This window comes from Schistocerca americana, chromosome 2 (assembly GCF_021461395.2).
Source record: "Schistocerca americana isolate TAMUIC-IGC-003095 chromosome 2, iqSchAmer2.1, whole genome shotgun sequence".
Taxonomy (NCBI): Eukaryota; Metazoa; Arthropoda; class Insecta; order Orthoptera; family Acrididae; genus Schistocerca; species Schistocerca americana.
In genome coordinates this window covers 576725803-576740717 of record NC_060120.1, presented here as the reverse complement: position 1 = coordinate 576740717, position 14915 = coordinate 576725803, and the positions used below count along the sequence as shown (strand labels likewise).

The following is a 14915-nucleotide window of genomic DNA, read 5'->3' as shown; positions in this document are numbered from 1 at the left end:
CAAGAATAATGCTGTGAAAAGGAGTGAGATTGACCACTACACATTTCTCTGTGGGGTAATTAATTTCCAGCTAAGTGAAGCCATGCTTGATTTCTGTTTTTCCGCAGCAACTTGAATGTACTTAAAGAGGAATTCCTATTGTTGAACAAAACTAGCACTGATCTATGCTGTGCAATAACATGATAAAATTTCATCACAATTTCACCTATTTTTTGGAGCTAAATACTTCTGAATCCAAATGTTTATTTTTATTGTCTTATGAACAAAGTTTTTCTTATTATTGTTTTTTGGTTATCTTAGTAGTTCTCACTGTTACCTACGAAATGCTACAGTGTTTGAGGTAGAACCTCAAGTATCTAATGTGGCGAGACTCATCATGTTACACAATGCAAATACAAAAATGCATACATATGTAGTATGTATAAATTAAAATGAGAATCTTGCTAGTGTCCCCTCCTGTATTGTGTTCAACTGCGATGTGATCAAACATCAGTGACGATTCTGGAAAATCACTTGTGATCAGCAGATGTATTATAAAGTTCTGTGAAAAGATTTGGTGTCACTCCAAGTCCGCAACAAATACAATTACTTGTAGGTCAGCTGCCGACAACTTGCTTCCTCCCTAGGTGATACACCAAGCTGGGCATATTCCGAAGCTCTGGGTAGAAAATGGCCACAAAGCCCAACCCTGCTGCAACAAACCACACTATGCTGCTGGGACTCTTACAAAGTCGTACTTCACACAGACTTATTTGGTAACACTTACGGATTGCGCATTTGGTAATTTTTGTTTTCTGGGGATTAGGCCTTGATCCAAAGCATATTTCTCTGCCTAATGTTTCATCTTCCACGGTGGATAAATCATCAGAGGCTATAATTACACAGAATGCAGTTAGAACTGAAATAAGCTCAGCAAGCTGAACTGTTTGTATGTACACACACAACAGTCAGTTTATGACATCACCAGACCACTGCTTAAGATTGTCGAGTCACACCGACATGTTGTGAAACTTTAATGGGTAAGAGTTGGCAATGTTTGATTTATTTAGAACTAAGGCTAATCACTTGTACAATATCAACCTTTCTTATTTCCTATTGATGTTGCTTTTGTGTTTTTGAACTTCTATGCCCTCTCTGCACATCCTAGCATAGTAATGATGGGTCTCGATACAACCGTTGTATTGGAGAAATGAAACTGTTGTCTTCCTGGTTCCAGTGCATGACCTGCTACTGTTGATTAATCCATTCTGCCCATACTGCATGTGCTCCTGTGTTCCTTAAGGAGAGTGTTAATATTGTTTTTTGTACTTCCTATGTACACTTGACTGCATATGCAAGGGATTTTATACACTCCTGCTGTGCCAATCAGCACACTTAGGTCCTTTGCCATGTTCAAATGTTCATGCACCTTTCTTTTTGTTTAAACACTGTGTCAATACCGTGTCTTCAGGGTACTCTAATGATCCAACATGTGATTGTTTCTACAAATGGGAAGAAAATGTTCCCTTTAGTTGTTTTTTTTCCCCCACCAGAAGCTCCAGTTCTTTTAGGGTATAGTGCCCTATTTATCCCTTTGTCAGAGTAGCCATTTCTTCTGAAGGCAGTTCTTAAACGACCGAGCTCATTCCCCAAGTACCGTAGTTCACAGATTCTTTTAGACCGATCCAATAACACTTTGATCACTCCTGCTTTTTGAAGGTATCTAATTTTAAGGAAAGGCAAATCTATATTTATGGCATCTGTAGATTTTAGATAAAGCTTTTGACATTGTTGACAGGAATACTCTCATTCAAATTCTGAATTGCAGGGGTAAAATACAGGGAGAAAATGGTATTTACAATTTGTACAGAAACCAGATGGCAGTTATAACATTGAGGGCACCAAAGGGAAGCAGTGGTTGAGAAGGGAGTGAGACAGGGTTGTGACATATCCCTGATGTTATTCAATCTGTAACATGAGCAAGCAGTAATGGAAATAAAGGAAAAATTTCGAGCAGTAATTAAAATCTAGAGAGAAGAAATAAAAACATTGAAGTTTGCTGATGACATTGTAATTCTGTCAGGAATAGCAAAGAATTTGGAAGAACAGTTGAATGGAATGAACAGTGTCTTGAAAGGAGGATATAAGATGAACATCAACAAAAGCAAAACGATGACAATGGTCTAATTAAATCAAGTGATGGTGAGGAAATTAGATTAGGAAATGAAACACTTAAAGTAGTAGATAAGTTTTGCTGTTGGGGCAGCAAAATAACTGATGATGGTCAAAGTAGAGAGGATATAAAATGTAGACTGGTGTTAGCAAGGTAAGCCTTTCTGAAGAGGAGAAATTTGTTAACACTGAGTATAGATTTAAGCAGCAGATGTCTTTTCTGAAATTATTTGTGTGAAGTGTAACCATGTATAGAAGTGAAACATGGACAATAAACAGTCTAGACAAGAAGAGAATAGCTCTTGAAATGTGGTGATACAGAAGAATGCTGAACGTTAGATGGGTAGATTACGTAACTAATGAGGAGGTACTGAACAGAATGGAGGAGAAGAGGAATATGTGGCACAATTTGACTAGAAGAAGGGATTGGTTGGTAGGACACATTCTGAGGCATCAAGAGATCACCAATTTAGTATTGGAGGGACGTACAGAGGGTAAGCGCCATAGAGGGAGACCAAGAGATGAATACACTAAGCAGATTCAGAAGAATGTAGCAGCTACTCTGAGATAAAGAAGCTAGCACAGGATATAGCAGCATGTAGAGCTGCATCAAATCAGTCTGCTTCCCTTTCATGCTGCTCGCGACTCTGTAACTCCAGTCTGGTTTCTGTACAGAGTAGTAAATAATGTTTTGTTCCCTGTATTTCACCACTGCTCCCTTCACAGTCTCAAAGGGAGTATTTACAGTCAACACTGTCAAAAACTTTCTCTATGTTGCAACCATGGTTAGTTAAACCGATAGTTGGTAATTTTCACACCTGTTTTCTTTGGAATTGGAATTACTCCATTCTTCTTGAAGTAGTCAAGTGTGTGGCAATCCCATAGGTTGGACAGTCAATAGTGCAAACAGAAAGGAAGCTGTGCAGAAATTAGACAAGTTATAGATCTTAGTGCTAAATAAAGCATAAAGTGCCAACTTTTCCCAACTACAAGCTTTGGAATGCGCACTGGCGCAGCTCCATATCTTAGGTAACGGTTAGATGGTGTCACAAACTGACCACTGCGTGGACACACATAAACAGTTCAACTTACTGAGCTTGTCTGACATTGTAACTGCTTTCCAAGTCGTTAAAGCCTCTGATGATGTCTCCAACCTTGGAAGACTAAATGTTAGGCAGACAAATATGCCTTGGAACACGGCCTAATGATCATGAAACAAATACCAGCCGTGAAACAAATACCTGCACTGTACGATTTACGGACAGGTTTGAAGGATATTTTGTCCCACATGCGAAGCATCTGAAGGATATTACTGTTATTCTTGGAGACAACACACAATTTCACTTCAGTCCATCGGTTCTCAGGCTCTAGTGGTCATGGTATAAAATTTATTTGTATGACACCAAGTGCAACAAAAGTTGCTTTCTTCGGGCCTAGTAGATATATGCACACTGAAGAGTCTGAGGTGGATGAGGTATCAGCCAGTGTGAGTAAATATGACGCACAGCCCTGAAGAATGAAGTATAGACAATTTAAAGAAAGGTTCATTTGCACTTGTGAAATTCTCGGGAAGGCTCTAGAAAAAAGCTGTAGACTACTGATTTGTGTGCATAGCATTGGACGTTCAGGAAGGTCAGGAAATAAAAGGTACTGGAAATGAGATAAATTGGAGATTCTCACAAAGTGTGCAGAATGGAAGAAACTGATATCTCAATAGGGCTTATGAAGGAAATTTTATTTATCTTACTAATAACTTCTATTGAAGGATTTGACTGGTGCTCTTTCTTCAACATAATTAAAATAACAAATCTACAGTGATTTCTTGTCCCAATAAATCACATCCTACTTAAGGTTATTTCACAAATGGCTGTATTGAAATTTCTGGGATTTTTGGGAATAATTTCAGATTGCTAGCACACAGTACACATGACAAAAAATAGATTTAATCAATCTCAATCAAATATGATGTTGATCACTTATGTTTAATTTTTTTTCTGGTCCTCTGATAAGGCGGAAAAAGTATTGTAACACATTTTTCTGAAGTCTTTCAACTGTGCTCTTTCACTCTCTCCAAATGCTAAATTTTAACTGACTGTAGTTGAGCATAATTTGTGTCTGAGGGTAAAAACCTTTAAAAGATCAGTAAGTGATAGGAACTGCACAGTTTGCAGTTAAATGATGAGGGTAATCTCTTCACAGCACACTGCTGAGTTTGTGCGCACATATTCATTGTTCCATTCTATTAGCAAATGTTAGCATTCTTTCACTCCACAAGTTTATTTTTGATTGTTCCCTCATGATGTTGCTGTTTTCACAAATGTGGGTGTAATTAACAATAGCTACAGCACTTCATACCTTGTTAACACCAATCCAATTGTTCTTCTTTGCCAGATCCGAAGCTGATAGTTCAACTACATTGACACAATGATTTTCCACTTCATAATTTTTTTCCAGAAGGTTTTCCAATTCTGGTATTGTCCGATGTGAAGCAACAAGCTTTTTGTAGGATTCTTTAGCCTGAGGAAAAGAACATTATTATCAAAGGGAGAAACACAATTTACTAATTCTTCATATTTTTTGAGCATGGTTTATTAGAGAGAGGTACACGGAAGAGAAGGGAACCAGGCAACTAAAGAACCTAAGAAAGCACACCTGTGCTTCGTTTCTCTCTCAGAGCAATAATATACTTACAATTAGCTTGCATGCATAAAATTACTTAAATATATTGTACAAACTGATGACTTATCCCTCAGAACACTCAAATGGACCACTACAATACAACAGACAACTACCAATAATGAAACTTCCTGGCAGAGTAAAACTGTGTGCCGGACTGAGACTTGAACTCGGGACCTTTGCCTTTCGCGGGCCAAGTGCTCTACCAACTGAGCTATCCAAGCACGACTCACGCCCCGTCCTCACAGCTTTACTTCTGCCAGTACCTCGTCTCCTACCTTCCAAACTTAACAGAAGCTCTCCTGCGAACCTTGCAGAACTAGCACTCCTGAAAGAAAGGATATTGTGGAGACATGGCTTAGCCACAGCCTGGGGGATGTTTCCAGAATTCTGGGAACTACCAATAATAACTGAACTAATGTCACTCCTGTCTCACATCATCATTTGTTTGCAAAGTATAGCAATATCCAAAGCACATAGTGGTCCATTTGACTGCACACTTCAAACCTCTGCTAATTTTAACCTAAGGAATGCTGAAGTAAAGAAACATGAACAAATAGTGCAGTCTTATAACAATTTCAGTAATGGTACCTCTTGTTTCAAGGTTTTCCTTTCTTCCTTCAACATCTGCTGCAGCTCCTCTTGAGCCTGTTTCTGGCGCTGCAGCTTTCTTTTATGGAACCCAGTCAGAAATTCCCTGGAAAAAAATCAAAATGTTATGCAAATATTCTCTGCAGGATTCCAGATATTTTACATTTGCACACAAAATCTATTGCACAAAATCAGTTTCAAGCACTGTATTAGCTTTATAAAATATCTGATTGTTCAAAATCTAATATGAAATACTTCTCCATGTAAGGTGTTTTGCAGCTGTATTCAATCAAGAATCTACTCTCAATTTTAAGTATACAGAATACCCTACATTTTATAAAGCTTTACATGAAGAGAAGTAATGTATTCATAATTTCAAATTACTTGTCAAAAACTGTTTAGTTTCAAGAGTGCTGATACTAATAAAGTTTGCTCAGAGCAGCTCGTGCAGCAGTAGTAGTATTTCACAATAAGTCCTTTATAATAATAAGTACATACAGAGCGCCTTCAGGAAACTAACCTGCTCATAAAAAATCTGGAAGCTCTGTTGTCCCATCTCTCACTAAAAAAAACAACATCCACCCACACAAGGAAATAGTGGCTGCTGAATGAACTGGACAGATGTTTACAATACATCTAACACAAATGGCATTCATTAATGAAGTTATTTCCTCATTTGAAAATTGTTTTCCCTAAAGGTAACTTAAACCATGGATTACATAAGGAATAAAGGTATCATGTGGGACAAAAAGGAAACTGTATCTACTATCTAGGAACAACTCTGATGTTAGCACTGTAATGCATTACAAAGAATGCTGCAAAATATTGATGCGGGTAAACCAGAAATCAAAGCAGTTTTATTATGAGAAAAAAGATAGTTACATCAGGCAACAAAATGAAAACTGTATGGGATATAGCGAAGACAGATACAGTTGAAATGGAAGTGACACTCACTTCTCCCAAAGAAGAGGCATCCATCATAAAATCCTTAAAATCAAAGTACTCTACTGGTTATGATAACATATCAACAAAGTTTAACCAAAGAGTGTTCATTTGAGCTGAATTCTATCTTAAGTTATTTGTGTAATCAATCTCTTATAAGCAAAACATTTCCAGACTTGCAAAAATATGCTGAAGTTAAGCCTCTTTACAAGAAGGGGGATAAAGAGATACTGTCAAACTGTCGACCAATTTCACTTTTGCTAGCTTTTTCAAAAATATCCTGAAAAGGTTATGTTTGAACACAACAAAGATTGTGTTTGAACACAACAGCCTTCTTAAGCATCTGACTGCAAATAACATGTGAAATGTAAAATTTTCCCGGCGAACTAAATATTCAAAAAGATTTTGGGCTTGCAGCCGGTCGTCGTTAGCTTCCATCCATGATATTTTGACTGGACAACTGCCAGTCATCCTCAGGTGAGCCATTGAAGACTGACCAAGAAGCCCTCCGTTCCACAATATATAGCTGCAGTTGTCCTGTCGAAATATCAAGGATGGAAGCTAACGACAACCGGCTGCAAGCCAGAAATCTTTTTGAATGCAAACAACATATTATCCATGTCACAGTTTGGTTTCCTTAAGAGTTCCAATATAGTGAAGGCAATTTAAATGTACAGTGAGAATGTGCTTAATTCATTAGGTAACAGATTAGAGGTTACTAGCATTTTCTGTGACTCATCAAAAGCCTTTGAGCATGTGAATCACAATGTTCTCATAAGTAAATTAGAATGGTTTGAATCTTACCTAACCAACAGCGTTCTGATATAGATAAAACTGTTTACACTTACAGTGAGAATGTACTTGATTCATTAAGATAATAAATTAGAGGCTACTGGCATTTTCTGTGACCTGTCAAAAGCCTTTGACTGTGTGAACCACAGCATTCTCTTAAGTAAATTAGAATATTATGGTGTCACTGGAAATGCTGCAAAATGGTTTGGATCTTATCTGTCTAACAGGAAACAAAGGGTGTTGTTGCGAAACACCTGTCGAGTAACCAGTCAGTCTTCATCTGACTGGGAATTAATTACATGTGGTGTTCCTCAAGGTTCCATCTTTGGTCTGTTGCTTTTTCTTGTGTACATTACCTTGTGTACATTACCTTGTGTACATTAATAATCTCTCATCTGTTACATTGCCAGATGCTAAATTTGTTTTGTTTGCAGATAATACAAACATTGCAATACGTGGCAAGTCAAGTACAGATTTAGAAATAGCTGCTAATCAAATTGTCACTGACATTAATAAGTGGTTTAAAGCTAATTCACTGTCATTAAACTTAGGAAAGACTCACTACATGCAGTTCAGAATCTGTGACAGATTTTCTTCCAGCATGTGTATAACATATATAGACATGCAGATAGAAGAGGTTGACAGTGTTAAATATCTGGAATTACAACTCCATATTAAATTCAGTTGTGAAGGGCATACCACAGAATTGTTGAAGCACCTAAACAAGTCTGTATTAGGAATGCAAATGATGTAAGATGTAGGAGATACAAATATTAAACAAGCTTAATCATAGCTAACACGTGGTTTAAGAATCATGAGAGAAGGTTGTATACATGGAAGAGATCTGGAGATACTGTAAGGTTTCACATTGATTATACAATGGTAAGTAAAACAAAGATTTCAGAACCAGGTTTTAAATTGTAAGATATTTGCAGAGGCAGATGTGGACTCTGGGCACAAGTTACTGGTTATGAACTGCAGATTACAATTGAAGAAACTGCAAAAATGCAGGAATTTAAGGAGGTGGGACCTGGATAAACTAAAAGAACCACAGGCTGCAGAGAGTTTCAGAGGGAGCGTTAGGGACTGATTGACAAGAACAGGGGAAAGGAATCTAGCAGAAGAAAAATGGATAGCTTTGAGAGATGAAATAGTGAAGGCAGCAGAGGACAAGTAGCTAAAAAGACGAGAACTAGTAGAAATCCTTGGGTAACACAAGAGATATTTAATTTAATTGAAAGAAGGAAAAAATATAAAAATGCAAGCAGGAGAATGGGAATTCAAACATCTAAAAAATGAAATCAACTAGACGTGCAAAATGGCTAAGCAGGAAAGGCTAGAGGACAATGTAAGGATGTAGAAGAATCTATCACTAAGGGTAAGATAGGTGATACCTACAGGAAAATGAAAGAGACCTTTGGAGAAAAGAGAACCACTTGTATGAATATCAAGAGCTCAGATGGAAAACCAGTTCTAAGCAAAGGAGGGAAAGCAGAAAGATGGAAGGAGTATATGGAGGGTCTATACAAGGGAGACGTACTTGAGGGCAATATTATGGAAATGGAAGGGCATGTAGATGAAATGGAAGATATGATACTGCATGAAGAATTTGACAGAGCACTGAAAGACCTAAGTTGAAACATGGCCCTGGGAGTAGACAACATTCTCTTAGACCTACTGATAGCCTTGGGAGAGCCCGCCGTGACAAAACTCTTCCATCTGATGAGCAAGATGTGTGAAACAGACAAAATACCCTCGGACTTCAAGAAGAATATAACAATTCCAATTCCAAAGAAAGCAAGTGTTAACAGGTGTGAAAATTACTGAACTGTCAGTTTAATACATCATAGTTGCAAAATACTAACATGAATGCTTTACAGAAGAATGGAAAAATTTGTAGAAGCCAACCTCAGTCGGGGAAGATCAGTTTAGATTCTGGAGAAATGTAGGAATACACAAGATAATACTGATCCTACAACTTCTCACGGAAGATAGGTCAAGGAAAAGCAAACCTACACTTATAGCACTGACAACATTGACTGGAATACTCTCTTTCAAATACTAAACATGGCAGGGGTAAAACACAGGGAGAAAATGGCTATTTACAATTTGTACAGAAACCAGATGGCCAGTACATGAGTCAAGGGGAACAAAAGTGAAGCAGGGGTTGGGAACGGAGTGAGAAAGAGTTGTAGCCTGCACCTGATGTTATTCAATCTGTATATTCAGCGAGCAGTAAAGGAAACAAAAGAAAAAATTGGAGGAATTAAAATTCAGGGAGAAGAAATAAAAACATTGAGGGCTGCCGATGACATTGTAATTATATCAGAGACAGCAAAGGACTTGGAAGAGCACTTGAAAGGAATGGACAGTGTCTTGGAAGGAGGAACATCAGCAAAAGCAAAAACAGAATAATGGAACACAGCGGAGTTAAATCAGGCGATGCTCAGGGAATCAGATTAGGAACTGAGATACTTAAAGGAGCAGATGAGTTCTGCTATTTTGGCAGCAAATGATGGCAGAAGTAGGGAGGATATAAAATGTAGATTGGTGATGGCAAGAAAAGTGCTTCTGAAGAAGAGAAATTTGTTAACATCAAGTATAGAGTTAAGTGCCAAGAAGTCCTTTCTGAATGTATTTGTATGGGGTGTAGCCATTTATGGAAGTGAAACACAGACGGTAAACAGTTTAGAAAAGAAGAGAATAGAAGCTTTTGAAATGTGGTGCTACAGAAGAATACTCAAGACTAGATGGGTAGATAATGTAACTAATGAGGAGATACTGAACATAACTGGAGAGAAGAGAAATTTGTGATACAACCTGACTAGAAGATGGAGTCAGTTGGTGGGACATATTCTGAGGCATCCAGGGATCACCAATTTAGCACTGGATGGAAGTCTCCGGGGTAAAACTTGCAGAGGGAGACCAAGAGATGAATATAGTAAGCAGTTTCAGAAGGATGTAGGGTGCAGTAGTTACTCACTCAGAGATGAAGAGGCTTGCACAGGATAGAGTATCATGTACAGCTGCATCAAACTAGTGCTTACTAAATGTGCAAAACCTGCCTGACGATGAGCATATGCATATAAATAAGAACAACAATTATTTTTCCCATATACATACAGACATGCACAGCAAAAACACTAATTGCATAAAAAAACTAACTATCCTACAAAAAAAGGAATTAGTGAAGTCAGTACTCAAAAATATAGGAAGGAATATATATGTGTATGAAGATCGATTGATACGCAACAAATAGAAGAGGTAGTGAGCGGTAAACAGGTGTGCAGAAAACACATAGCATCATTTTCTTTCATATAAACAGAGCTAACAACCATAAACACACAGCCATCCCCCCCTCCCAATTGCAGCATGAATGCGGTGACTAAGGATTACAGCTGGTGTGGTTGGTACGGAAGACATATGAAGAGAGGAGCAGGATGGGAATGGATTAGGACAGGCTGTGATGTGATGAAACATGTAGATATATCTAAAGGAAAGTTATGGGACTACTAAGAGAAATGTTGAGAGAGAAAATACTAGTAAAAGGTGGAGGAAGGAAAACAACTAGTTATGACCAACAGATTTATATTTCAGGTAAGTTTGACATCAACAAAACATTCTCTGCTGATAGCTACATGAAAAGAATGACCCAGGGTACACTATTCTTCTGCAAATTTGGGGAGCTGGAGTGTGCTCCAAGTCTAACCCCGAACGATTAATTATACAAGTAGTTTTAGATAAACGTCAGTAAGGTGTCACAAAATCCTACACCATGGAGTATGGTCAAGATATGGTGGCACAAGGTAGTGGTGTCATAAGCATTACGTAAATTGAAGAAAATTGCAATAAGATTGTGGCATTCAGTAGACGCTAGTCTTATTGTCATTTCCAATCTGACCTTGTGATTGGTTGTGGATGAGCCCTCCTAGAAACTACACTGGTCAATGGATGAAAGACCTTGGAACTCAAGAACCTAGTAGAATGAATAGGTCACTATCCTTTCAAGCCATTTACACTGCCCACAAGGTCGATTGGTTGGAATGGAAGTTGGGTCCTCAACAGGCTTAAAGATCGAGATAATGATACCATTCTGAAACCGTGGGGAGAATTCTTCAGTAAGCCAGATATATTTAAAAACTTTGAGCATATAATTTTTATGATCCTCATTCAGGTGTCACATAATTTCATTACAGATCAAGGCATGGTCTGGAGCCATCTCATATGACATGTCAAGGGCACAAAGAAGTGCTTATTCTGTAAATGGCTCATTATATGGCTCTGAGCAGTGTACTGTCCTTCGCTTACATGCATGGAAGGCCGGAGGGTAAGAGGCATTCACTGACAGCACTACAAAAAGTGGATCACATGTTGCGCAACGACAGGTGGATCAGCGAAAATACCACCATGCAATTGAAGGCTGGGAATAGTTGGCGGCCACTAATGGCCAAGTAATCTGCAAAGCTCGACCCACACCTGAGAGAAGGTGAAATGCATTCCCAGGTAGCTGATGTACTGTTCCCAGCAATCTTTCCTGCTTGGAGCCGTTTGAAGATTATACGGGGTGTCATTTGAATCTTTGAAGAACTTGCTGGCAGCTTGGATTGTCACTGCAGTTTCCTTAGTCTACCACGTAACAGACGATTGATGGTATGGGCCCTTGGAGAACATCAGTGGTACTGGTAATTACAGTTGTTATACACAGAAAAGCATTGTTGATAGGTCCAGATGGGGCAACAATAAATGTGACACTCACATTGTAAACCTGTTGGTTTGCCATCTGGAATGACCGACAAGTCAGTCAGTTTGGAGGACAGTAGAACTGGAGTGTCAGAACCAGAGGGAAGATGTCACTGTCCCGCAGATCATTATGTACAGCCTACTGTAATTAGGCAGTGAAGTTGGGCACACGAAGTGTTAAGTCAATAGCCTAGGTCGAGCCATGTGCTGCACTGACACAGATAGCATATCTGCCACAGAGATAAAATAATTCAAAATCATTAAGTAACTGTTTGATGAGGAGACCACTACCATATTTTCTGGAACTTCTCTACATGGTGTTATGCACCTGAAAAACCACAACACAGGGGAGGGGGGGGGGGGGAGAGAGGGGCAGGGGATAGTTGCTGTAATACATTAAGCAACTCAGCATCAGCTAAATATTGTAAAAAATGATATCAACGTTTGTTTGAATCCACACAGTCACAACCTCCAATTGTGTGAGGAGAGGCATCCTGTCATTTTAGACATTTCAGTGAATGAACATCCAGAAACCCATGGATGTTCCTGGTTGGCATAGTTCCTACAGAAAGCATAATAGAAATTGAGCTCAGGATAGTGATTACCAGAAAGAAGCATTTCAGCATGGCAACACAGGCAGGGTGATATAGACACGGCTACAGAGTTCAGAATAGAATGATAGTAGTTGTCATTGTTCAGGCAGGTGGCAGTAATACCCATTACAATTCTACTGTACAATACCCCAGGAGCAACAGGCAGTGAAGAGGCTGGAGTAGTCAATCATGCTCCAATGGCTCCACTCACCACCATCTGCACTGGTGCAATGTCCAAGAACATAGGTTATGTATTAGGTAGAGTATGAAAATCCAGGACTAACAGAATGATCTTCGACTAGCATTCCTTTGAATTGTCTTTTGGAATTTTTTAGGTTTTTGAAATCTGGAAACATTTGTCCAATTTACATAAGGAACAGAAGAACAGTGGACAGCTTTATGGGCTAAAGTCTTGCAGTTTCTTCAGCCACTGTCCAATCTCAGACTACAAGTCCACACGGTTCTCAGAGCAGTATGACCAACAGCAGGGCCCTCTATCAGGGGATGCCGGCAAGGAAGAATGCTTCTCTGGCTGCAGAAAGGGGCTTGTGGTCCCCTATACTATTAAGAAAGGGATGATAAAGGTTGCCTGCATCAGATCCAGGAAGTTCTGTTGCAGTAAGGGGTTGATGTCCTCTATATGGGCAGCAAACATTTTTCCCCTATTATCACAGAAGTAGTCATCGTATTAACAAGATGAAGACATTTGTACTTTTCTTCAGATTCAAATAATGAATAAAGAGATGACATATCCTTGATACAAAAGTGCTTATAGGACTGCATAGACAGTGGCATGCAGTGTTTGATGCCACAGTGGCAAACAATGATCCTCACCTTTTCTGGAAGTGTTGTCCCCTCAAACGCTAGAATAAATGCTCCTATGTCAACTCTTATGCTTCAGACCCCACTAGAAATGGCAGATAAACTATACCCCTCACTTTTCCAGTTGGCACATAGGAGTATATCAAGTAACGTTAAATTTTAAGTCTCTGAATTTTGCTGTAACTAGAATATTACTCAAAGAAGTTCACAAAAGTAAGGCTTGGGGTTGAGCGATGTCTGCTGTATTGCTGAGGAGCTCTGTGCCTTTTGCAGGCTGCCACCTCTTCAAATTTATCTCCAAGGTGTTCCAAGAAGAAGTTAAGTTTAGTCTTTAGAAAGGTCTCACCATCCATTCTGGTACAGATTAGGTACCATACCATGCTGATTTCTCTTCCCTCATGGAGTGGCCAAGGGTGGGAACACTTTGGGGTTGTATTGGCAAGCATCAAGTGAGAGTTCCAATAAGAAGAGACTGCTAGGGTCTCACAACTGCCAGCTTAATATGTTTGATTCCCTTCATTCCACTGTGTCTGCCCTAGTGTCAATTTTATGACTGGGGTCTCTTTTACAGGTACCAGCCAGCTATGGCCACAGCCAGCTGACACAGTACTGCCCTGGTGTCCTAAAAGGGCACTTCTTGGCTTGCATTAAGAATTCACATATCTGACACCAGCAGCATCCTCCTTGCACTGTCAGGCTGCTACAACTGTACAGGTACATGGCGATCCCTGTGAACGGGCTGGTTACCAATTTACATTTTGGTCTGCTGCATAGTTTGCCCATAGCTAGGTGCTCTTCCCTGCACCATCTTCACTTCATAGATATTTCAAAATTAATAGAGGACAAACCTGAGTAGGGATCAAAAGAAATTAAAAATGGGAGGAGATGATGTAAGGGTCCATTATGATAAGCCAAGGTAAAACCTAAGTGAAAGCCAAATTTTTGACAGTGTGCAAAGATATGGTGAGCAGGGAAATAAAGATGAAGGGGGAAGGAACTGCAGTACAGAAAAGAAGGTATTTTGGGGGGAAGAAAGGGTGGGAGGTGGCTGTCTGGTGCCCCTCACAACATCTGCATGCGACCTCTTCCAAAAGACGAAAAACGAACTTCGGAAACAGTCTTTCACTGTTGTGTTAGCACGTTAAGGTCTGAAGCAGATTTGCTAGCCCACTTAAATACAGTGTCTGAAAATAGCTGATCCAGTATCTGACTCAGTCAATACAATCGTTATTTTTCATCATTTAAATATTACAGGTAGATAGCTTCATCCTCAGTCTAATACTTCTGCTTCTCCTTGACTACACAATAAGTCCATATTTTGAAAACAAGATGAATTTGACAACCCAAGCTCGTTTTAAAACCAGTTGCATTTACATGGGAGTGAAAATCAGTTGTGAAACTGGCATCTAGAAGCAGATTTCCGGAATCAATTTTGAAGTATGTACATGACTACCCGAAAGCGGTATTGGGAAACTGGTTTACGAGATCTGGCTTTGAGAGCCCCATGTAAATGGTGACTGAGGCTGCCAAATCCATCCTAAATTGTTGTTTTCTTATTGTCTTTTTTCTTTATTTGTATTCTGATTCTGGTTCGGGGATACTCAAGTG

At 39.2% G+C, this 14915-nt stretch overlaps 1 protein-coding gene across 1 annotated transcript in view; it reads right to left on the bottom strand.

The window, feature by feature from the left end:
- Positions 1-14915, bottom strand: part of LOC124596194 (ribosomal RNA-processing protein 17) — a 44577-nt gene that overhangs the window by 24927 nt on the left and 4735 nt on the right. Inside the window, exons 2-3 of the mRNA XM_047135238.1 lie at positions 5419-5524; positions 4507-4668 (exon numbers count right to left, since the gene is read on the bottom strand). Of these exons, the coding sequence (XP_046991194.1) occupies positions 4507-4668; positions 5419-5524 (268 nt within the window). The remainder of the gene's footprint in view (positions 1-4506; positions 4669-5418; positions 5525-14915) is intronic.